We start from the raw sequence: 26,476 nt of genomic DNA, 5'->3' as shown, positions 1-26,476 counted from the left end.
TATCCTGTGGCTTATTATGGGCAGGCTCACTGTTATCATTCTTCCCCCCACAAACTTAAATAAGTGTCCTGCCAATGAGCATTGATAGCTTTTTCCCAAAGACCCTCATCCACCTATAAGAGAGGTGAAATCTGTCCGGTGACTGCAAGCCCGTTGGCTGTTTCATTGTCAAAAACACCAAAGTTTTGGTAGTGTCATTAGTGTCAAAGCCAAGTGTTTATAGATTGGATCCTTCTACTTCTTACAGTGTCCTTACAGGAAGTAGAGATGTACAGATGATCTGTGCCCTCGATTCCTTCAGCAGGCATCCCAAGGCTTTAAAGTTCATTTGATAATTATTGAACCAAATGTAGCTGCTTTATTACCACATCATATGGAAAAGTATTAAGAGATAAACGTGTTCATAATGGTCTTCGTAGGGTCTGTTGTTTGGTTTTATGAATGGTGGGTTCTTGTGTATGATGGGTTCTGTAATCCAGCACTTTGACAAAGTGCTTCAAAATTCTTAGTTTATTTTTTTAAATTGTTTTTAGATATTGAATTTTTGGTTGTGTATAAGCATACTGTACCTAACGTGTGCTGCTATGCTGAGAACCACCATATGTACTACGCAGTGTTGACCTATAATAGGAATATTTGGGTGTAAATTGACACCAACTGATGGAAAAAATATGGACATTGATGTTTCAGTTATTCTTTGTTAGCAAATAGTGACTCATGGGGAAAAACGGAAGCAGATTTCAGAGAGGACTTGTTTTCATTTACTGCTGGGGACCTAGCTCACTTGCCAGGACTTTGAACTAATTCTGTTCTGAATCATGGGCTGAATGTCTGTTAGCAGCTTAAAATGAAGCACTTATGTTTATAATCTTTTTTCTTTTTTTTTTTTTCTCTTTTTTTTTTTGGTGTGTGTGTGAAAAGAATCCCATTTGTGAGAGCATCAAGATATATTTACAATGTCAATCAACGCTTACTAAATGAGGGCATTTAGACTGACCTCAAAAGCATGCTGCTTGTCTGAGCTAAAAAGCTAGTGTGGATGTACCACTGTAAGTTCTGTGTGAACAGAGTCCAGATTTTAAGTTCAGTCTATCAGAATCAACATGCACCAAATTTCCCCAAGTTTTAAAGCAATACAGCTAACCTGCATTATGGGAAGAGGGAAGTATGAGAGGAGAAAGCTTCTGTGAAGATACATTGCTGTGGAACCTTGCTTGTCATCTGCTCCTTAGCTTTGCCAGTATAACTGCTGTGTTGATAGCTGTTCAAAGGAAATGCTATTTTTACCTGTCAGCTCCCCTGATGCAAGATATTAGCCAGATTTCTTGGAGGAGCACAGCTCTGTTTCAGAGTACGTCACTGTCACACAGCAGCAGAGGTCACGTGCTTGTTTGCCATGGATAACTTCAGGCAAACATGACAAGCTCTGTCTTGTATAACTGCAATGAAGAGGTTGCCCAGATGAGTGGCTAGATTAAGGATGCCCATTTCTGATGTCTTTAAAGTAATACATGTTTCTAATGAAAGATTACATGAGCAAATTCTTATTTTCATCTTCACTTCTGTGCTCGCTTCTAGCCCACTTCCCTCTCCTTCCTAGTATTCTACTGTAAAGGGTTACAAAAAGATGGCTGTAAGAGGATTGGCTTGGGGTACTTGAGTAGTCTCAAAAGTAGTGCTGCCTTCTTTCAGTAATCTTGAAGGAGGAATAACAAAGTTTTGAAGTCTTGACTACTTCAAGGTTGGGGCGTGGTTTTGAATTCTGGAACCACATTCCTACAGTCTGGCAAAAACTGGTGAAATGCTCAGTATAGAATTCTGTGCAGTTGAGCATCATGATTAAAACCAGTTAAACTCATCCTTTAGTGAACAGCTGCAGTCACTTTTGCAGACACAGTGAATTGCAAGGCACACTGGATGATATGGTGTTTCAGTTCCCTTGATGCAAAACTTCAGCCAGATCTTTTAATGTGGATGAATAGATGAGTTTATTTTAACTAAGCCAACAGATCTCAGTGGCTGAGGAATCAGACCAGTTAGTGCAATACCACCAGATTAAAGTAGCCTTTACACATTGTGTATAAATCCTATACACAATGGTATGGGGAATATGTGTATCACTAGGAGATGGAGATCTTTGTTATTCTCTGCTGTGGAAGATCAAATATATATTTTGGGTTGTAGAGGGGAGTTATAGCTAACTTTCCATTAAGAACTAATGATATCAAGTATCAGAATAGCTAAAAGAATAAACAAAGTTAATAATTATCTTTTTATATATGAAGGTTACAAGGAAGATGGAGACAGGACAGTGATTTTAAAATGGAAGTGTACTCTCCCCAGATAAGGAAAATTAAAGCACCACTTAATTCTGTATTAAATTTGCATACGCATCCAAAGATTTTTGCATAGGTTTTCAGTTAGAATTTTCTCTTTCTCTTTTACTACAGTTATGTGCCTTAATTGTCCCCAAGCCAAAATGTAATTTAATAGAAATGTAAGTTGATATAAGTTTTGACATCTTACCAACAAATGTCTGTCTGTTTTGCTCATTTTCTCAAAAAAAAAAATATTTGTCTAAGGAGAGAAGAGCAAACAGAAGCAAAGCCTGCTCAGACAACAATAGTGCAGTTTCATGGCTATGATTTTTCCTTCATCTCTCTCTAAACAGACTAAACATTCCCATTTCCCCTGGTCTGGCACTAGGCACTGAACTAGATCAATACCTTGTTACTGAAAACTACTTTTGACTTTTTTGGTTTTTTTTGGGTTTTTTTTTGTTACTTTATTTTATTTATTTATTTATTTTTGTGGGGTTGGCTTTCTGGCAGGTTAATTTCCTAGTTTTGCTCCTTCTGTGAGGATTTGATGCTAGGAGGTGGGAGGGCCACAAATTTCTGAGGTGGTGGGGTAGCAGTTCTGTTTTGCTGGAGTAGATGTCACTCTGCTGGCCTCAGCTGATGATAAAGCTTGGATGTGTAAAATACTGATCTGTACACCTACTGATCTGTAGGAGTGATGGGTGGTGAGGAAACATTATTTTCACCTGCAGTCCATGCCTGCAAAATGGAGGTGTAATCCCACATTTAGCATTTGTATTTCACATTTCTGGCACGAGTTGTTCTATTTTAAAGTAATGTAAATGTTTGAGGATACAAAGCATTTAAATACTCATCTTAATAACTACAAAGAAGTCATGAGCCCAGTTCCCTGGCTTAATCATTCCTATCCAGTGGTACTGGACAGTTGAAGTTAGAGTCCTAAGAAAAAAAAGATGCAGCTAGAACTGTGGAAATGAGTATGTGAAACCAATAGAGAAGAATGACATCTGTTCCATTTCATTGAAGTCCCTATCCAATTTTTATGCTTATAACTCTGTTAGTTGTGAAACTGATTTATTTTTTAGTAACTCCTTTCATTTCTTAGTCCTATAATTAGTTGGTAATGCAATAATCTGGTGTCTATAGAATGAAATAAATTGTACTTTACCCTCCAGGTATTCTTTTTAACCAAAGCAAAGCTAATGAATTTTAATATAGTTTATAATTAAATAATTTTGGGGGAAAAAAGTACAGAAAGGAAAAAATGCATAAAAATATCAGTGATGATGTGTAGCAAGCATACCTAGAAAACTTAATTATTAGTAACTGTAAAAACAAACTTACCTGCAGTAAATATTTTGACATTGCTGTAAATGTTCTTAAGAACTACTTGGTTTGTACGAGTTTGGAAGTGTACTTTACATTGTGTCATTTTCCACCAGGTGTTTTAGGAAGCAGAGAATACACCTGAGCAGAGTACATGTTCTAGTTGTGTAGCATCTTAGTGACAGATGTCACTGAGGCTGAAGTTATTGTCTCAAATTAAAGAATTTACATATTCACATCACTTAACACAGAAGTCTAAAGGAAAACAAGTGACACAAACAAAAAGCACATTCTTAGATACAAGAATACAACAGTTGTTGTTTTATTGATACCAAACCTAATATTAAAATATTAAGACATTAAATATTATAATATTTATTATTACTATATTAAATATTATAATAAATACTTAAAATGTAAAGATTTGGTGCTTTTGTGACCAGTTAGGAATTCAACAATAGAGTTTAGCTGTTTATATTTCAAAATTTATTTTTTGCTGAACTCTGAAATGGAGCCGGAAACTAGGTGGTAATATATCTTTGTTCGGTTAGTGGGACACTTGGTCACTGTGAAATGCAGCTAAAAAGAGAACAGCTCATTGAAGGAAATGAGAATAGCTTTTTACCTGTAATACTCTTTTCACTACAAAAAGCAGGCAAGACATCAGTTCCTGTAGCAATTCAATGCTAAAACACTTTTATTTCTTAAGTAGAAGAATAGTCTTTTCTGCCCTTCCCTTCTGGTGTTTAGGTTTGAGGACTAAAAGTTTGATTCTTGCCATTTCCATCTATTTTCCTTTCTTCACCATGGTGTCTCTCCGTGGAAATAAGTGATTAGCCTTAGGAAATGAAGTGAAAGGGAATTGCTTTCTGCTTTTATTTAAAAGTGCTATGAAAAGAGATGACTGACTTTTAGCCTTCAATTCTGGCATACAGTAGCTCAATGATGAGCAGAAAATATGGTCAACAGGAAGCAGATATTCTTTTTCAGGCCTTCACAAACAACTGAATAATGAGTAATGGAGAACACCAACAGAGAAAATTACAAAGAACAAAGCTGACATTGCCAGCAACTTTACAGGTACTTACACTTTCTGTTTGGTTTAATACATCTCAGATGTTCAATTGCTGGACAACTTGAGAACATTACAATTTGACATTTTATAAAGTGCACTGTTCTAATAGCATTTGTTTTTAAAATGACATATTACAATCATCATTTACATATGAGCAAATGTGGTGAGGGTATTAATAAAGAGGATTTATTTTTCTCAAGAACAACATATTTTTAAAGGAACCTGAGTCTCCCTAGTAGTTATATCACAGAATCATAGGGGTTGGAAGGGACCTCCAGAGATCATCAAGTCCAACCTCCTTCCAAAGCAGGTTCCCTACATCAGGTTACATGAATAGGCAGCCAGGTGAGTCTTGAATATCTCCAGAGAAGGAGACTCCACAACCCCTCTGCACAGCCTGGTCCAGTGCTCTGTTACCCTCACCTTAAAGTTCTTTTGCACATTTGTGCAGAACTTCCTATGTTCCAGTTTCTGCTCATTTCCCCTTGTCCTGTTGATGTTATGAAGGGAAAGGGGAAAGCCAATATTGCTCAAAGCAGAGGAATTTTTAAACTGTTTTAAAATACTCAATGAAAGTAACAGTTTTGTAGCTATTAACTGAATGGGACTGACTCAATTTTTCTCCAGTAAGAAAATGTGTAAATTTCTGAAGCTGAGTTTTGTTTGGAGGTGGCTGTCCTTTTTACCTTCAGAAGATATGCTGCAGTGTGGTAGGATTCTCAGGTTTTTCCAACAGTGTTCTGTGATCATTCTGCTTTTAGGATAGCATTCTTAGTGGGTGTTTTTTTGCTTGTTTGTTTTTTCTGGGGTACATGATGCTCTGCTAGATATTAACTGGAACTGTTTGCAACTGTTATGGGGAAAAAAAGATCTCTGTGATGTTTGTATCAGGTGTATGCATCTTTCAGCCCAAATTCCCCACCTGGTAGCAATGTTTCTGTTGGAAGGAGCTCTGATGAACAGGAGAGACACTGTCATTAGAAGGCAAACTGCAGCATGGCATGGAGCTGTTTGGCTTTCTAAATTGTTATTGGCCGAATCCTAGACAATTTTTATTCTGCTATGCCAACATTTTCAATTACAGTATTTCTAACTGAGAATGTTTGAAACCATCGCTGTCTTTCAGGACAGTGATAGAAAAAGATTAATGTTAGATGTTGGTCTGAGAAACGTGTAGAGTCACTCCACTTCTAAATCAGGCTTTCTTTCTAAGTTGGATGCCAGGCTAAAATAAGACAGTTATTTCTAAGTAGCCAATCATTTGATAATTGTTGCAGCAAAAGTATATGTTATAAATAAAAATAAAACACATCAAAACTATAATCTATAGCAGCATATGTAAACGGAAATATGACTGGCTACATAGAATCAGAAGTAATTGATGCGGTCACTTGAAAACAATAACTGTTTCTCTAATTCATAAAGTCTCCATTTCAGCTCATTAGCAGAAGTAGTTATATTTTGTTGGTGTTTCTCATCTAAAGCCTGTAGAAGGATAAGTTATTCCAAAATGGAAGACTATAACAATTGTGATTGCTGGTCATTCTAGGTACTATTTAACTTGGTAGTCTGACAAAAGCAAGGCTGTGGCTCTGTGTCTCCATGTTCAGACTACCCCAAAGCAGAGAAGGAGACAGATAGCTAGTCACATTAAATAGTTCTTTTTATCTTCTTTTACTTCTGTCTTGCACTTACTCCTACAAACTAACTTGATTTTACCCTTCCCCTACCACTGGTCCCTCCCCTAACCATTACATTGGGAGTCTCAACCATTTATACTTTAAATCATCCCACATTAAGTTAGACACAGTCCAAATATATATATTCTTTCCCATGCGTCTCTCAGTGAGTTGCACAACCCTGTAGCCAATACACCTTGTTAGTCTGTAAGATATTCCATATTTGGTTGACATGTCTAAATGGATTTTGCACTGGGACAGTAGGTGTTTGCAGTACTTTGTCATCCCTAACAGCACTTGTAAATGATAGGTCAAATAATCCCATAAATGTTTAGGGCCACAGGTTTTGTCAATTATTTATGACACAGTCAGAGGAAAAAAAAGCCTTGCCCAAATTATGTACACTTCTCAATAAAGGGTACGTTTATTTGATCTCTGAATTGTAATAATATTCAAACATATAGATATGGTAAAGAAGTAGACACATTTTGCTCCATATTGCTAATGGAAGCTTCCTCTAGAGGCATTACTATCCTCTGTTTGAAAAAGGAAATGGAAATAAATGGAAATACTGAAATTAATTTATAGAATTGTATGGTACTGTATCATTTTTCTGGTGTTTTTCTGACCTATATGAAAAGTTTCTAACTGAAGGATCTATTTTTTAATTATTAGTGCAGGTGGGAATCAGGCATAATGAGAGTTCCTGCTTCACTAGCTAACCTTATGCAGACTAATGATTCACTTCAGCTTTATCTGGATAATATTAGTGTAGCAGATTACCTGGAGTAGCAGGATGCAGTTTTCTATGTCTTATGAGGCATTCATAAGAAGACATGATGCTATAATTTATGGAACTGTACTGAGCACAGATTGTGAAGTAGATCTTAGTGCTGAGACAGTCACTGCTGAAAATGAGGCCCAAGACTCATTCTGTTTCTCTTCTGAAGGACTATGTTGTCTATTATTTGGGAATAGCTTAAAGGATTATTTATTTCTCTCTCACTCTAGTAATTACACTGTGGTCATGTAAGCAGAGTAAGTAGGAGAAAAAAGCGCTAGTTGTAGTCTTGCACCTGTGTTAATGCACTATTACTGCCACTGGGCAGCTCGGTATTACTCCATTATCACATTTGTATCAACAGACTTTGATCTTCAGGTTACTTTCCACTGGACTTGCACAAAGCCAGATGTGCTCTCAGACTGGACAGAGAGGTTATTTGAGAAGTGTCTTCTTATGGATGCTATTTAAAAAGTAAAATATACATCCTCCATGAATTTGCTTCCTATGTTTTCTTCAATCCAGTATTAAGTGAAAAACAACAAGAATATAATCCAGAGCATGTTTCTGATGTTTGCTCATCCTTGCTTAACTGTAAATAACAGTATACCTGTGTTTTACAAGTCTGAACTTCAATTCCAGCTCTGTTTTCCCTGTGCAAGAAGTCATTTTGTTTTATACAACAGAGCATCTCTCTTTTACTTCTTCAGAAGAAATGGTGAATACCACAAATCACTGGGTGTAGATTGCAGATTCTGAATCAGATCAAAAACTGTAACAGGCGAGGATAAAAAAAAAAACACAAAAAACCCGAGGATAAAAACAACCCTTCATATGTACTATTGTATTTAAATTAATGAGCTTTTATCCTTGTCAAGCTTAGATAAAGAATAATGATTTCCCCTCCACTATGACCTGCACTTTACTATTTCATTTCCACTGTTTGTTTTTTTTTTAATTTTGTTGGGGAGGGGAGTGGGGGTGGCTAAGTGAAGTCAAATATGCTGTATAAATTACAGTCAAACTGTATGGTATCTAAGTAAGAAATGGGAATTCAAACCAGAATGTACATGAGAAGTTGCTAAAATAGGTCTCTAATTTGAAACTAGCTATAAGAAATTTCACTCTCCTTCATAGTCTGGTATATCAAAGCACACAAACAAAAAAGAGCTTCTGGTTGGTTATATTGTTTCACTCCACTGAGCCAAAGTATCTGAGAAGTTTGAAGAGCTAAATATTACTTGTGGCCAAAAAGCATTTAATAATTAATCTTCTGTGTGGCTTTGGATATTTTAGAGCTGTCATATAAGAAACAATGTCTGCGCACTTAAGATTAAAAGTTTGTTATCAATCATGTCCTAAAGTGCAAATCCACCATAGGAGAAGCCCTAGCAAGGAGTTTATCCTTGGTTGGAAGCCTTTCAAGATTTAAGGAATGCTTAAAATATTCATTTTAGAATAAAAAATTTTAGAAGTAATCTGAAATGAAGTCTCTAATATGAATGGCTGAACTGGATGAATTTGTGGCTTCACTGGACCATTCTGATACAAATTCTGTTTACTCATAGATTTGTTACACAGGCAAAGGAAAATGTAATTTACTATAAAGAAAATTTGTCCTTAAAGTATAGCTCTTGCTTATTACCTCCCATAGGAAATAATGTTCTCTAATAACTCTAGTTATTCTCCTTCTTTTCAAAGTACTTAGTTAGGTGAAGGGAAACAGTTTGGGGATTTTCTTCTGTTTACAGTGAAGTGTTTGTGACTGTGACATAATATATTTAGTTAGTTGCGGCCACAATGGAAAATGTGTTAATAAAAGCTTTTAAGAGAAAAAGGGTATCTGTGAAATGGTAATATGAGTCCTATTGCTGTTTCTTTCAATTATTACTGTAACATTTTCTTAAAGCCACATTATTAATTGTTTAAATATTCATGTCAGATACAGTGCGGACCAATTCTGAATCTTTCAGCTTCTTTGCAATATAGAACATCCCAGATGATGTGCTTTGGTATTTTCATATAAAGATTCATAGAGTTGCATCTTAGAAATATAAATTTGCTCTATTTTCTCTTTTTTTTCTTCTTTTTCCCCCTAATGGAAATAGTTGCTTTCTCTCCTTAACTTCAATTTTACCTCACTAACACCTAGTTGTTACTTTGGAAAAATACAGTAATACTGTGTCACTAACATAGGTCATTCCGGAATGTAAAATGTATTGTTTTTCTTGCATTCCAGCAAACCTGTGAATTGAAATAAACCTAGATAAATCAACTGAAAAGGCATGTGAAATGGACCATAATGAGCACTGTCTACATGCTTTCATTCTGTTTGTAGTGGTAGTTAATGCATTTCTACCCTATAGAATTAAAGCTACTGTGCTGAGTCACATGATATAAGTAATGTTTTATAAAATTATTTCAGTCAGATATGATTACTTTTCAGTGGCTTAAACCTATGTTTTTACTTAAGAGCAATAAAATTGCAGCACAGTTTGGTACCTTTCAAATATTGCAAGAGGTGTATGTGTATAAATAACAAAGTCACTTATTCAAATTGTAAATATATGAACATAAGCTTTCCAACCATATGGTTGAAACTACAGCTTAGCAATTATTTACTAAGTTACCTTACGTTTAAAGTGCTTTGAAATTCTATTTGCAAAGTTTATCCTTTCCTAATTCAACAAATCTTTTTCCAGAAAAGATGGAGAGTTTACTTCTCTAGTTAAAGATTTTCAATGGAATCTGGGACCGTATTACATTTTTAGGGGAAAAAAAGCAACAAACCAATGTGCATATTTTATACTTTATTTTCTTAGTTTGCAATTATTAGGACATTTGAATAAGTTTTTAATTGCATCTTTATATATATTTTAACACTATTTCTATTTTTTTCAGATTTTCCAGATTGCATATGTTATTGTGAAAGCAGCTAATTCACCTCGACCTGGGAATTGGATATTAGAGCGTTCTCTGGATGGTGTAGACTATCAACCATGGCAGTATTATGCTATTACAGATAGCGAGTGCCTGACACGCTACAACATTCATCCCCGTCCTGGAACTCCATCCTATATAAAAGATGATGAAGTTATATGCACCTCTTATTATTCTAAGATCCATCCACTGGAGAATGGAGAGGTAAGATCAGATATTGCATCATACGTGGTAATGTGACAGGAAAAAAATGCTTGGCTTAATTGGAAAATATGAGTCTTGCTTAGAGAAAATGCATGAGGAAGTTTGAAAAATGGAGAGATAGCCTATTTGCAATTGTAAAAATGACATTTTACGTTATCCTGCACAAATGCGTAAGATATGTGCTCTAAGTTTGGCTCTAAAGTGTGCTTTTGTAGATAATCCAACAAGAAATCACTTGCGCATTAAGGAGAAGACGTTCTAAATACTTTGTGTGCATATCACTTGAATGCAGATAGTGATAGAGCAAGGGGAAACAGTTTTAACACTGGTGGAGGTTGCTCAGAGAAGCTGTGCATACCCTATGCTTGGAGGCATTCAAAATCAGGTTGAATGGGGCCCAGGGCAGTCTGATTTGGTGGGAGACAGCCTTGCCTGTGACAGGGAATTGGAACTGGATGGTGTTTAAGTTTTTGTTTTTGTTTGTTTTTTAACCTAAGTGGTTCTATGACATAAATCCATGATGTAATTGTCATACTTGCACACAGATGTGGATTTTACTAATCTGTAGTGTCTTGGTGTAATCAGTGCCTCCTTGTATTCTTCACTGTCACTGCTGAACTATATTTATTACAGCCTTTATTCAGTACATCTGTATATATCTTTGATATATACTTATACATATCTTAAATTGAAATGTTGACTTGAGTAGAAGTTAATTCTTGCCTTAAGTGGGCAATTAATCATTTTCCAACTTGTCTCTATTTGCTGGAGTTGGCATTCTGCCCTGAACTTAACAAACAGTAAGCTTCTGCTGAACAGTTTCCTTAAACAGGAAGAAGACCTGGAGGGTGGGGGGGAAGTATTAATTTGTTCACTTCCATGAGGAAGAATGGAACTGTTCTGTACAAGCATAGTCTGTGAATACCATATGATTTAAGCCACTCTAAATTAATCTTACCTCACATGTTATCTGAGCTATCTCCCTAATAGAGACAGAACATATTGAAATTAAAACACCAAGGCTTTGCTTCTTTTGTGACCAGAGGAATTCCACATGAATTAACCATCCCACATTTTAAACAATATTTCTGTCACAGGTACAATGCTATATTTAGCTGTTTATGTAGCTATAGATGGCCTTATAAAATACATTGCATTAGCACAGAATAATTCACATTTCTTCAAAAATGTAATATGAAAAAATAAAGCAATTCATATCTATTTCAGATTTACTTGCAAATGTGTTGGAAGAGATATTTCTTGGCTCCTGGTCTTCCAGCGGAACCATATTTGCATATCATTTATTTCTGTTCTATGCATCAGATATTACAGAGAATTTGTAAGACTGATGGAGTTATGAAATGTGTCTGTTATGCACCTTTCCTTTCCTTCAAAATCCTTGAGCTATTTGGACACAGAGTTCAAGCTCAAGAAGCTTGATGGACTGCAGAAAGAGCTGTCAGCAAACCAGTACCAAAACCTAATCTATGTTCACTCGCTTTAAGATTTGCTGTCTAAGACAAAGAAAAATATTCTTGTCATGTAAACTTTCATTTAAAATTTTAGTCAGCGACCTGATTGAAGGTCGCTTCAATTGATTGATTAGGTTATTTTAAGCAAAATAATTTGGGCTTTTATTAGTGTAAGCATTTGCACAGCAAGCATTCTTTTAGCTGCACACAATTGGAAAGCAAGTAGCAACACATAAAATACACTGTGATTTATCTTCATATTAGCCTAACCAACTTTTCTGTCACATGTGAATAAACAAGCTGTAGACTGAGTTATTTGCATAGCATTATTTTGAGTATTTTTATGATTTAAGAGAAAAACATGTAACAAAATCTTCTGGATGTTGAGAATTGTAGAATCATGAGTAGAAATGAAACTATCTGAAATAAGGGAATTTCTCCCAAAAGTATAGACTTGAATACAGAGATTAAGATTTCAGTTTATACTCTCTCTAAAAGCAAACAATAATAAATGAATCAATTTAGAAATCAGTGCATCATTAGAACACGCTTGCTAAAGTAGACACATTATAACATAGATCATTTTTCTGATACTCATCAGTAAATCAAAATGCAAAATTTTTCAAAATTACTAATTGAACATGAAAAATGTGTCCTCAAGCCAGAAAAAAACTGAAAGTGCTTATTAAATGATGAGTAATTTTTTAATATAATAGAATTGATGTGTGTGTGTGTGTATATATATATATATATATATATATATATATATATATACTATATATATATATATAAATCCCTAATATTCTGGAAAACATTGCATTTCTTCACATTAATGTTTTCTGAAAATGTAAAAGGCAAGAAGAATGTGTGAATTCTCTCACTATACAATCTTATTTGGAGTAGCCAATTGACTGTTTAGTTCATGTGAGTGTCAACATATAGAGAAATGCTGACAGAATTTTTCAATAACTACAGAGTTTTTCAATAATTGTAGTCATCAGTTGCACGTTAGTTATGTAAACTCATAAGCAGAAGAAATGCTTTCCTTTCTCTGGGTAGAATATCAATGGACACGGGTGGAATTTAGTTTACACATGCTACAGATACTGAGCATGATCTGCCAGTTTGGTAGGAAGATTTAATGTGAGGAGGGATTAAGATGGTAGAGCTGAATTAACTGAAAATGTGCGATACTTTTCATTCAAAAAACATAGCTCTAAGTGTGTGGGCATAGCTAATGGAAAAATCTCTCAGCAGACACATGGAGATAATATTGCCCCATGCCAGTATTATCAGATGCAAGGTGTTCTCTTTAAGTTCTTGCTCAGGTTAATACTTGTGCAGTTTTGATTTCTTATGTACTTGCTTTTAATCCCATTGCAGAGACCATATGAACAGGACAACAGAGTTGAAACCCTTCCTATGTGTTTTTGAACTCCACCCAAAAAGGTTCATGTTTGTTCATGTAAAGTTAACAGGAGATGGCAGATCACCAAAATAGTGATCTTATAATTGCTTTTCAAGCAGGAACCCTATTGTGTGGGTGGGGAGGGGGTGTGGAAATATATATATGCAGAAAAGGAAAAAGAATTACTATAGTCATAACATTTTTATAGTTGAATTCTGAGCTTCAGTTTCGAACTTGATGTATACTGATATGCACAATAACATTTGATTTCTATCCCTTAATTTAATATGTAACTTATTTACTTATTTAGTAACTTATACTTTTTGACTCACTTCAGGAGCATATTCAGCTTAACTATCTTGCAGTCAAGGAAAAAAAATATTAACAATGTCTGTACTATTTGGGAGATTTTTGGACAATATCACAATGATTAAGGTTGGAAGGAACCTCTGGGTCCATCTGGTAGAAGCCCTGATCAAGGAAGTCCCCCCAAAGCAGGTTGCTGAGAATCACATCCAGGTGGCTTCTGAAGATCTCCAAGGAAGGAGGCTCCACAGTTTCTCTGGGCAGCCAGAGCACAAGAAAAGAATTTTAAAATAATCAGAGCTGTACTTTATATCCAGTTTTAGTCAGTTCATGAGATTTCCTCATCTAGATGTGGAAATCATACTGCTAGTGAATCCATACTCCAAACACTTCTCCACCAGTACCTCAGGTCCTTAAGAGTTCTTGCATGCACAGTATTCTATGACAATTTATTCCTTTGTCTGCTGGACAAAGGATCATCATTTCATTTTCTCAGTTCCTTCTGTTTTCCTCTGAACTCCAGTTCTCTTACAGAAAGAGCAACTTGTAAACATTCAAACTGAATTTACTTTTTTTGTGATGCTTTACAGACTTATACTTTTATCAACTATTTGCTAGGCTGAAGGGTCCTACCAGACTGTTTTTGCTTTTGTCTTTTTTTATACATATATATAAAAGCTGTTCCACTTATATCTTCATCATCTTGTCCTTCTTTAAGGTTTTTCCAGGAAGAATATGCTCATTTTGAGATGAGGAGGCAGAATTTGGGATGTGCTGAATTTATGCACATGCTTTTGATTTTATGCGTACTTGTATTTGACTTGCTGTTTTGGATTTCAGCTGAATGTTGTTGCTCACTGAAGTCTAATAATTTCCCCAGGAAAAAATAGTAAACGCTGTACTAGACACTGTGCCAATTGTGCCTCAGTAGCTTCTTTTCCCTCTCTGAGTGTCAAAATTCTCACTTTGCTTCCTTTCTTTTTGAGATCTTTCCATCCTTAATTAACTCCTTATATTTTTCACCAATTCATATGTACTTCATCTATGACTTTCTTGTTTAAAGTAATTTTTGTTTTCAGTTTACTTCTTCACTTTGTAATATTCTCTGACAATTTTTCTTGTCTCAGCTTTAATGCAGTTTTTAAAGGTCTGAGATGCCAAAGCAGTGAATGTAATGCAGGTGTTTGAATAGATAGAAATGAGCATTTTATGCTGGCTATGCCATTTTAATTGACTGTTTTGTGTCTCACATGTCTGTTGAAATTTCATAAGCATGATTCTACTTCCTGGTGTTAAATTTTACTGTTTCATTCCAACCCCCACATTTTTATTCATTTATTTTTGAGTGCTCACCTATATTTGTACAGGCCTTCACAAGTCTTTTTTATTTTTTTTCTATGATTTCTGCATAAAACCCTGACTTTGTTTTATCAAAGAATTCAGCCCACAAAAGGTCATGTTTTCATAGCAAGAAGATATAGAACTTGCAGCTTATTTTAATAAATTTGGTGAGGGGAAATTTCTCAACAAGAATCCCTCAGTCGAGAGAATACTAGTTAATAGATTTACTTCAGTTCAGCTTAATCAGTTGTTTTATTCTCTTTTTTTTTTTCCTCTTTTTTTCATATTACCATAACTAAAGTTAAAGGGAAAGTACTTGGCAGTATTTCCAGAGAAATGCTAGAAATAAATACATCATGCTTCTAAAAGACTTTTTTGGATGATTGGTTATTGATCAGTAGAACTGCGTAGTAGTATTTCTGTGTACAAAAAGGTTCAAAGTTAGAGACCAAAATAAATCGGCAAGTGTTTTCTCTGTTAACAGCATAATGTAAGGTTCTCTTTTTAGCAAGGAAGTTCTTCCTGTCTATTATGTTGACATAGCCTGCACTAGCACTAAAGCTAAGGAGTTATGGTGGGAGTTAAGTAACCTTTCTCCTTCCTTTTCTGCAAATAAGTTTTCCTATTATTGAAGTGGTGAGAAGCTATTATTGAAGTGGTGAGAATGATATTGTGATCAAGGTGATGCTTGTGCTGCTCCTTCAAAACCTTAACATTCTGATTCTTCTGCAATGGTAGCGATGTAAATGTGAAATCAAAGAACAAAATACTGTTTCTGCAGTTAGAAAGGCCATGTGCACACATTCATTAGTCTTTACTTTCTTCAGTCAAGAGGAAATTCAAAGGGTGTACTAAGCATGTAAAGAAGACAAATAGCAACAGGATCCTTAGCAATAGTGTTATTTTCTTAACTTGACATAGCACTTGATTGCGGCTCCTTTGCTCCTTTTTAAATACCTCTTCGTACTGAATATTTCAGCTCCCTTTGGCCTTTCTCTATGACCTGGGCAATTTTCTGTTCTCTAGGTTAATGTCAGAACAATGATGATGGGAAGCATTGGACTCTGCTACTTCCCAACTTTCGCTTGCTAGTTTTCTTCTTCTATACAGTTTTGTTTGTCTTGCTCTTTACGGTCTCATTAATTCATAGAGAAAGAAAGGGAGAAAAAATGACTTGCAAGTGAATTTTTTAGTCCAGTTTTCTCCTTCTCCCCATAACTAGATTTAATCTGAGTCTGAGACTGTCCACAGTAAGAGAGCAGAGGGTTGTAATTCTTAGAAGTACACAACTGAAATGTAATTTAAGACTTTTTTTTTCCTAGTAAGAGATTATATAGATGCTATAGTGATTCAAACAAATTCTGAGCAAGTTTTCAGATAGTAGTATTGATGCTATTTTTATAATTAATGTTTTTCACTTGACTTTCTCCAGCAGCCCAGTCAGTATCCAGAATTCTTGTTTTTATTGCAGAATAATAATCTGTTAATTCCCAAAGAATTATAATGCTAAGGTTTTGTTTTCAATTGGATGTGATATAGAAAAGAGCTATTCAGTAAAATGCAATGCTAGTAATATCTCACTCCTTTCCCTCAGCTGAATCACCCAAGGCATTTTGAATGAGTTAGCTTAATTTCCCTATATTTGTTATGCATCTCTGTACTTTTCCTTAGATCATTTGAAGTTGTGGCATATTTTTCTGCATTAGTATTTTATCGATATATTGCAAAAAAGGGGTGTTAGAAGAAAAAAAAAACTAGGAAATAATCTTTGTGGATAAAACTGTACAGTAATTTAAAGTGGCTCTTCCAGCGCTGTGGTTTAAGCAACGATTATTGTTATAGAGTGATAAGTAAAGCCAGAATCAGAAACTCCAAAATATGGTTTTGTGAACAACTTTTTCTTAACTGGATGTCTGAACAGGGACAATAACAGTAATTTAAACTATTCTAGGTTTTTTGTTTGTTTGTTTGTTTGTTTGTTTTTTGTGTGTGTGTGTCTTTTGTTTTTAAACAGCGGATAGGAGGTTTTGATTTTGAACAATATGAATTGTTCCAAAATGAAAACATTAGCTGCTCAGGAGAGAAGCAGAGGAGTGGCATTAAGTTCTGCTCTCTGCTGACAGTGACAGAACTCAAGAGAGCAACCTGGAGTTCTGTCAGAGGAGGATTATGTTGGATGCAAGGAAAAGGTTCTTCACCACAGGGAATTGGGCATGTAATAGGCTTCTAAAGAACAGCGGGCATGGCCCTAAATGCTGTAATTCAAGGAGAGTTTGGACAGCACTTGTGGTCATAGGGTTTGAATTGAGTGGTCCTGTCTGGAGCCAGGAGTTGGACTCAGTGATCCTTGTGGGTATCCACAGGATATTCTGTGATTCTATAACATAAAATCACTGATTTTATTATTTAATTTATTATTAAGCATTTCCTAACATAAATTTGTAGATAGATGTAACAAGAAAACTGTAAACATTTGACATGCAAATGCAATAGTATTGGAAAACTTTTGAAAGCATCTAGAATTTAAGACAACTTTATTTTATTATGAGAACAGTCTTTGCAATATTTTGTTCAAATATCACAAAACTAAATTTGTAAGTCAGTAATTTAATTGCATTTTAACAATATTTGTTATTAATATTTACCTGAGAATTGGGAAATGTAATAGTTTCAAGTTGACAGTTCCTACTGAGCTTGAGTTTCTGATGTTTAATATTACGGGAAGCAGAATGCACATAAAGTGTATAATGTGCTTTTAAATTGTTCATCAAAGAGAAAACAATTGTTGAAGCTGTTAATAATACAGCGATCTGTCATTACTTTAAAAAGAAGTCAGACAGTGTTTGCTGGTGCATCTCTGTGGTCCAAGTTTGAATAAGAATTTCTTTTGTGTAGTTAGTCAGGTATTCTACTTTACCATCGTCGCATGTCTTATGTCCCCTGAGAAGATGATCATGTCTTCTGTGATTTCTGGGGGAGGGGGAAAGAAAGAAAAATAAATTCTCTGAATTTAGAATGCAATAAAGTGACAGTATACAAAGTATATATTATACATAATAGTTTTTCAGTTGTTTGATCTTTTCCTTTAAAATCCATCATTTATTGATTGCAATAGTTACTGAAGAGCTACTCATCTTTGTGTAGATCTGTTAGCATTTCCAAATTATGCAAGGAAGACTGTGCACACAGTTTTCTAATTCAATGCATTCTTTTAGCATTGTTAAGAGAAGTAGTACATATAAGTCATGGCATTTGCTTGTAGTATCCAAATATGCTTTCTTATTGGGTCCGTTAGATGATTTTTGGTCAGTATTAGATTTGATTCCAGGAGAGAAGCAGTAAGTTTCTTTATTTTATTTTTGTCCAGTTACTGCATTTGTCAATGGGAAATGAAGGTCCTCAGCAGATCATTGTCTTGGGTGTGGGGGAGCTGATACTTGAAGACCTTGCCCACATAACTGAAATACTTAATAGAAAATATTAAATGAAGTACTACTCATAATCATTTTTCACTTAGAGTTGAAGTCCCAAACATTTATTTACTTTGGCCATCTATTGCATTTTTTGTAGAATTTTTGTAGAATCCTGAGATGAGAAAATGCAACACAACTTTCTGAGTGGCTTGTTTGTTTTGAGTAATTGCTAACTCATTAATAATTATTGAAATAATGGCTTATTTTGTGTTTTTAATTAGTTTAGGGGCCAAAGGGCTGGCCAACTTTGTAAAGGATGATAAGCAAATGGGAGATGCAAAGATGAGAGAGAGTAAATATGGTAAAGTTTGTAAGGTAACTTACAAACATAGGCTGGGAGAAATCCAGTAAATACTTGTTACTCAAATGAATAATTTCTTGCAATAAAATAATAAAATTTTATATTGTAGGGAAAAAAAAAAAAGAAGAAAAAGAAAAAAAAAAAAAGGCTTTTAAATGGTAGGATTTGTTAAACTCCAAGTAAACTACAAGAAGAAATAATTTTGATCAGTAAAATTTCCCTGAAGTAGAGACCTAAAAATAGATCGACCTAAAGTCAAATGTAGGTATGCTTTAATGTAGGCATGTCTACATCATGGCGAAAGCTCTGCTTCTGAAGCGGCCCAACCCAGACACTCAGCACCAGCTAAACACCAGATCACTTTTAGCCCCATCTGGGTTGAAACCTGGGCACAAGGAGAGTGCCATGCAGAGCCAGCTCAATTTAATGCAAATGAGTTTATGGATTTTAATATATTGGGTAAACACAGGCCTATAAATGGCAAAAATATGTAGCTGTGCTTTGTTTTGATAAATTAATTTGAGAATATGCTTTAAGATTGCTGAAAAAATCATCAGTGTTTCAGTTTATTTGTGACTAAATTTGCTTTCAACGTAAATGCGCTACTTGTGCATATTTAAATAGAACGTATAAAATTGTGACTAAAAATTGGCCATGTCTCTTTACCAGACGTTCATAAGCCTTCTCTTACCAGAGAGAAATAACCCTCACTTCCCAGCCATGTCTTACTTGTGTCATCTCTTTTTGGCAGCACAAACATTTGTGAACAGCTATTCTGAAGAATGAAGAATAGAAATAGTAAAATTTAATCGTATAGCCCTGAGAAATACTTTGAGAGCTCACTGAGAATTGCAGCCGCCAGTGGAGACTGTTAGAAATTCAGTGTTTTGTGTCTGAGTATTTATTCATGCAGTATTTCTGTGCGGTTTGTATCTGTTGTCATTTCCATGGAAATAAATAGGCTGCATTACTTTTGGAGCAACTACATGGCCCAACATAATTTTTCTTCACGTAGTGTTGCTCAGGCAAACCAAAAGGTCGGCCAACTATGCTTTATTGTGAGTCCTAAGGACTTTGTGTAAATGAAAATCATATCCAAATAATATAGTTCATCTGGAGTTTTCATTTTAAATAGAAGTATTACAACAAATCAGTATGAGGGTAGTAAATGAGCCACTGTAATACAAATGTACAAATTCTTTGAAAGCAATCCAGAAGCTAGATGAAAGGGGTAGGGAAAGCACTGATACTTTATTCTTATAGATGTGTATATGTGTATAATGTGCTTTTAAATTGTATATATATATGTTTATATATATGTGGCATTAGAAAACAAAGTGTATACAAAATCTTGGTCTAGCAAGAAATGTAGGATTTGTGCAAATCAACATAAAATCACTGCAATGCAAGCAAAATTTAGAATAACAATAATGCTATCATTACAAACCAAGAAAAACATGAGAAGCTTTTTAAAGCATATTAGAATAATAAAGCTGTGAGGATATTGAGATACAATACTGTCCTTTGAGTGCCAAGGCCTGTAAATATACCACATGTGCCTTGAGCTTTCTATGGAAGAACTTGTTACAGTAGAGCATCTCTTTGTTTTAGAAGAGGATCTTCCAAGGGATGTATAGAACATATAGAATTTTTTGTTCAAAAGTACTGATGGTGCTATATGAATTACTAGTGTGGTTAGCTGTAGCAGAGAAATGGTTAAGTGAACCAATTCTTCTGAAATGTTTCACAATGACTCTGAGTTTTCTAATAGAAGAGTAAAAAATAAAAAATAGGAGGCATATTGATAAATGCTAACAAGGAGAGCAACTGACAGGAAAACAGTGAACTCACAGATCTATTTAAGTTGTTAACATGAAACAAGCTATACAGATGGGAGTGGTCTCATCAATACAGCCTTTCAAGACCAGTGGTTCTTGAAAATATAATTTATCAGAAGTCTAAAGAAATCACAACATCCTGAATTAGAGCAGAATAACCTCTTACTGATTGCTTATCACTTAGAAGATGGGAAATGAAGGAATAAATGTTTATCTAGAGAAAGGTAACAGCACAGTCAGTCTATTCACAACTAAAGTGAAAGTGATTTAATAAGGTGAACAAGGTTTTGAGATATACAATAGGAATAATTACATTTTTAGTTTTACTATGCAAGCTGTTGCAGGATCTGTTTGACTGTGATTAATATAAAATGCTGCGTTGATAAATGTTATGTGTTATATAAGGAAAAAAATAACTCTTCTTACATGTATGCATAGAAGGGGTTTTCAATTAGTAACTCCCACTTAGAAAGGAGGTCTTTGTTTGGAACATTCTCCAGAAATCTTTTCAAATACAGTTGTCTCTAAAACTTCAATAAACCATTTTTTTTTCTTTTAAGAAAAAAAAATCAGCATTTGCAAAACCAAAAATCTTGTAACATTTTATATATCAAGAAATCATCAAATGGAATGAAACATTAGATGTGAAGTGGTCAAGGACTTTTTCAAAACAGTAAATGCACTGATTTTTGCATAGAGTAAACTAAGCTGTGTAATCAGTAGTGCCCAAAGTTTAAATGAGATCCAAATCTGTTGAACAATTTCATGGAAATTAAGTCTATTAAATGGTCTTAAAAATTCAATTATATGCTCCTGTTTAAAATGAGTTGAGGCTGCAGGTTGTCAAAATATGAGAAATATGTACTCGGAGCAAAAAATACTTCACTGGAATTGTTTCCCAAATCATCCATACTGGCTGCTGTTAGAGACAGGAGATTGGGCTAATTATATATTTGGTGAAACATGCTCTGGCTGTTTCAGTGTTTAAGGTCTGGTGTTGGTTGGCAGCAGGTGACTAAATGGGGATAAGGAATGGCAAAAACATGATGTGACAAAGGAAAAAAGCAAGCTGGTTTACTGTAGAAATTGTAATTTTCAGTAAATGAGATCCAAAAAACTGAAGTAGCTGAGAGTTTGACAAAACCCTGCCAAGTTTAGTTTCTGTAGCAAAAATAAATGCTAGTATGGCTGTATTTTTACAATTATTCATAGGAGCAACAAGGACAAAAAAGAACCAAACAAAACAACAAAACCACTTGTTTTCTTTTATCTTCTTTACTTTACAGAAGTTTTGTTGTATCATTCCCGGCCTTTTAAATTCATTCTTTTCTACTGTTTATTTTCCCCCAATTTTTTTCATAGCTTTTTCATAATTTATTTATTTATTTTTTTTTCTTTCATAAAATATTTTCAAATTTGAGAAGATCAGGTTAGGAATAATAGAGGAGCAAAACTTTATTTTATTTTACACCTCAATATCCTATTTTATCTTTCTTCTTAAATAAATGTTTATAAGGGCATTGTGTGATTATCATTCAAAGGTATCCCATCTGGTTTTCGAAAGTATTCTTCAGTGTGTTGTCCAAAGAATATGACTCAGCTTTTACCAGTTCTAATGGGCTTTACCACTAAAGCAAAATAATAATAATAATAATTTTTTGTTTAAAGTTCAAAAGTCATGAGATTTATCATTAAAAAGAAGAATGCAGAAGTAATGTAAAGCATATCGCTTCAGTTTATTTAATGATAACATTCAGGAGCAGATGTACTTGTTTACTGCTTTTAACAGAATTATTTTTATATCCTGAAACCCTTGCCCTTCCTTCAGGAACAGATTAAATCCACGCATTCTCACCCTTTTACTTCAGCTGTTGTGTTTGGCAGCCCGTTGCAACTGCTTACAGCTGCACAAATTCCAGTGGATTTTCTTTCTGTTGGTCCCCATTCTGTTCAGGCCAGAATCTGGCTGTAATTCCACAATGCCCTTCACAGTACACCTCATTCAGGAACAAGACTAGTGAAAAGTGCCATGAATTTTCAGGATAATCAGCTAATAAAAGAAATTATGAGGGCTGCTCTGAAAGTAATGCCTCCTGTTATTGTGTTGGCCCACAACGTCAGGGGCATATGTTGGCGACATGACAGTGGGGCTGAACCTTCCTATCAATACTCCATTACATGTTGCTATGTGACATTCATTGATGCTTGCTGAAAGTTTATCGAGACCAAACAATGGATGCGAGTGGTGTATTTTAGCAGTAGTGGCAGGATACAGGATTTCATGAGACTATTGTATAGGCTCTTGGTCAGTGCTGTCAAAAATGCATAGCATGTTGCAAATTAGGGTTTTGTAGCTGAGAATTTGCTCTATGGCATAGTGCTATTGTGCTCTTTGTATCTGTTGCAGTTTCCTTGGAAATAAAGAGGGACATTACTTTTGGAGTGACCTACATAATAATGGGAAGATGTCTTCTTACTATAACATACCGTTTTAGTTTAGGCCTTTAAAATAAAAACTAAGAAAAAACACACTGTAATTTAGATATTTGTTATGCTTTTTGAGTATGTTGTGAAGAAAACGTTTGATAAACCCTTTCACTTTATCTTTAATAAGGTAATGGTACCTAACTCAACAATACCGATGTGTGTCACTTCAGCACCAAAACATAGCCTAATATAATTTTCAGAATTGCACTGTTCTTGGAGATGATGTTGGCATCAGCTACTGAGTGTTCATGCCTTCATTTCTTATTCTAATCTGCCTGTGTAAGAGCAGTCAGGTTAGAAAGAAGCTGTGTGACACTAAGGAAATGCAAAATGGAATGTCACCAAGTTGTACATGCTTTCAGGTATGGGAGATCAGTCCACTGATGTTTTAAAACAGCTTAAATTTGTTATTTTGAAAGCATAAGCAACCTGTAGCTTTGTGTTTAAGAACCTATAACTTAGTACTAATTGTAGTTCATTCTAGATAACTTAAAATACTGGCTCAATATTTTTCATCTTTGAGAATGTTCCTGCAAGCCATCTTATTACTAAGCAAGAAATAGGTCTTTTACTATATGAGTAGATGGTGTTTCATTTACATTTACGCTTTGAAAAGCTAGCAGAATATAAACAGTTATTGCTGCATTAAAGCACATTATTCCAGGCCTTGCACTGTGTTGTCTGAATCATGTACAAGCGCTGTTATTCTGAACTCTTGCTGAAAGCTACAGCATGGTTTAGTGCTTCTACTTAGTTAAAGTGGTAGCAAAAAGAAAATAAAATCTTGAAATGACAATACGCTCTCAGAATAATCATATTCCTTATTATTCTATCATTTATAAATAACCATTGTTCTGACAATGAACAGTCTGATTAAAAGCATGCAAGATGATGTCTTTGAGAAATTGTTTCTTGTCTAAAAATGACAAGCCTGAGAATTATTGGAAAGGTACAAAAGGCGTGGCTAGATTAAACAGTATCTCTTTCAGGTGAAATTGGAAACAGTAAAATGACAAAAATGTGTTAATAAGAACTGAGGAGATGAAGCTTCATTTAGCTAAGATGTATAGTTGTTAATGACACAATAGTATTTGCTAAACAGTTCGTTAAACTGACATTTGTCTGTATTCTTTGGGGGAATTAGTTAGTTGAGATAGAGTTTGATATGCATAGCCCTTGACATTTTAATGCAAGTTTAAGCACTGTATTTCAAGCAGCTCTTATACTCATTAGTGAAGCACAGAATAAATTTGTGCTTTCACTTACTAAACTATTAATAAATTAAGACAGTGAGATATTTATTAGAACTACAGAAAAACTTGCCAAATACACTATTTCTCATACACAGTTTTAGAAAATGCATTTGCAGTGAAAAATGGGATGATTTCTGGCATGTGCTTTCATCTACTATTCTAGTTTCGAAACTTACTAGGCTAGTGCTTGCATTAAGAAAACAGATTTATTTATTTTATTTTTTTGTCTCTAGAGAATAAATATAGGACACCAAGAGATTAATTAATCAACAGCAATTTTAAGGCCAGTATTAGGTAGGAAAATTATAAGAACTACTGAATTACCTGTAGAAAACTGATGTTCAGTATTGTTCGTCTTAGTGTTGGTGAGCTTGCATAACATGAGAAGGTAAATTGTGGAGTCCCATTATAATTAAATAATTTTAAAACTGATTAATGCCTTAACTGCTGATTAACAAGTAGCAAGTCTTTTTTTGTAGGACAGAAGCTTTTCTCTCTTTTATGTTGCCTTCTGATGTATTTAAGTGAGGAATTGACCTTTCTTGAAAATATTTTAGGTTCAGACTTCTGACTTACACAGCCACAATATTGATATGATAGCTAAAACTCTGCTGAGTACTTAAAGTGAGTTCTTGACCACTAATAGGCAAAACCTGTGGAGAGCTGGCCACAGTGAGATCTCCCTGGAACCTTCTGTTTTCCAAGCTATACAGGCCCATATCACTCAACCTTTCCTCATAGAAGAGGATGAATCTCTTCTCTGTGTCTCTTTGTATGAAGAGATAGTGTCCCTGTCTGTAGAAAGTTTGCTCTGGTTGGGGATTTTTGACACCAAGCAGTAGAACACAGGAGGATGTCAGCAGACTGAACATCAGTGGTGACTGAAAAGATTTTTAACTGACTTTTCTCTGTGACTCTGAAGCCTGAACTGGCAAATGTACCACAGGATAGGCAGACGCAGTCCTTACCTGCTGGTTGTTGACTTTTGGCTCCAGGAGGAAGGCTCCTTTACCTCCAGATGGACAACTACAGAATAGGTTCAGAAGCTGGTATCAGGTAAAGGGCTGAGAGCTCTCTTAAATGAGGTATCTGAGTAAGCTAAACCTACATCACTCAGGAGCCATCAGTCAACAGTCTATTGAAGAAGTCAATGTGAATTTGATGGTAGGTTGGACAGTGAGATTAAGTGCAACCTTAGCAAGTTTGTAGATGGCATAGATCTGGATGGTGCTGCTGACATGCTGGACAAAAGGGATGTCATCTGTTGGGACCTTATCAGGCTCAAGAACTAAGTCCAATTACCAAAGATACAGGGTGGGCAATGAGTGCAGCTAGTAAATAAATGATTTAGCACAGATTCTAGTTAGGAGTATAACAGTTTAACAATTGTCATGTAAAAATAATCAGGGTGTTTTGTTTTTTTTTTAAACTGCCAAGGCACAATTTAAAGATAGAAAAGCACAAAAATTTCTAGAGTCCTTAGGGTTTGTTTAAAGTTACTATCATGTGCACTTGAAACACATGCATGCTACATTTAAGAGTGGCTCCAACAATACTGAAGAATACTTAAGCCACAAGCTAATGAAACCGTGAAGATATTAAAAGTAAAATTGCATCACTTCTGAATTGCAGTCAGATCTTTTCTGACAAAAAAAAAAAAAAAAAAGAAAGAAAAAAAAAAAAGAAAAAAAAAAAGGGCAAATAAAGAGGAAAATAAGCTCCAGCAACTGAAATGTTAAACCACAATAGATTCAAAAAAGTTTTTTGTTTTACTGAGTATGAAGTTGAAATAATCTTTTTCTGAAGCACATCAGATTCAAGAAGTCTGTCAGAGAATTGGTGAGCTGAGAGATGATCAAAGAGCACTCCAGGAAGATGAGGTCATTGCAGGAAAGCTAAATTAATGATTTGAATCAGTTTTTGCTATGGAGAGTGTTAGGGGAGCTTCTTCACAGGAAACATTATTTACTGGATAGGAATTTGAGAATTCACAAACTAGATTGTTAACTGAAGAGGAATAGAAATAATTGATAAATTTAATCATGAAGAGTAACTCAAGTCTAGAATAATTGAATTATAGCAGTAACTATTTAATTTCTCACTTAAAAACAGTCTCAGTAGCAGAAGAGTGTAGGATGTCAGATTAAGCACCAGATTTTTTTTAAACCTTCCTTAGGAAACTAAGGAAATTACAGAACTCAAAGATTGATAGGTGTGGCAACCTAATTAATAATTAAAAAATAATCTAATAAAGAATAGATCTGGTAGACA

The 26,476-nt window shown here is 34.8% G+C and overlaps 1 protein-coding gene across 6 annotated transcripts in view; it reads left to right on the top strand.

Annotated features, from left to right (window-relative positions):
* Positions 1-26,476, top strand: part of LAMA2 (laminin subunit alpha 2) — a 302,596-nt gene that overhangs the window by 69,696 nt on the left and 206,424 nt on the right. For all 6 annotated transcript variants that reach the window (XM_085541686.1, XM_085541683.1, XM_085541684.1 and 3 more), the window contains exon 4: positions 10,084-10,326. In XM_085541686.1, the coding sequence (XP_085397812.1) occupies positions 10,084-10,326 (243 nt within the window). The remainder of the gene's footprint in view (positions 1-10,083; positions 10,327-26,476) is intronic.

Source organism: Coturnix japonica, chromosome 3, assembly GCF_054131305.1.
Source record: "Coturnix japonica strain WE chromosome 3, WE-NBRP24, whole genome shotgun sequence".
NCBI lineage: Eukaryota > Metazoa > Chordata > Aves > Galliformes > Phasianidae > Coturnix > Coturnix japonica.
This window is presented reverse-complemented; position numbering and strand designations above follow the sequence as displayed.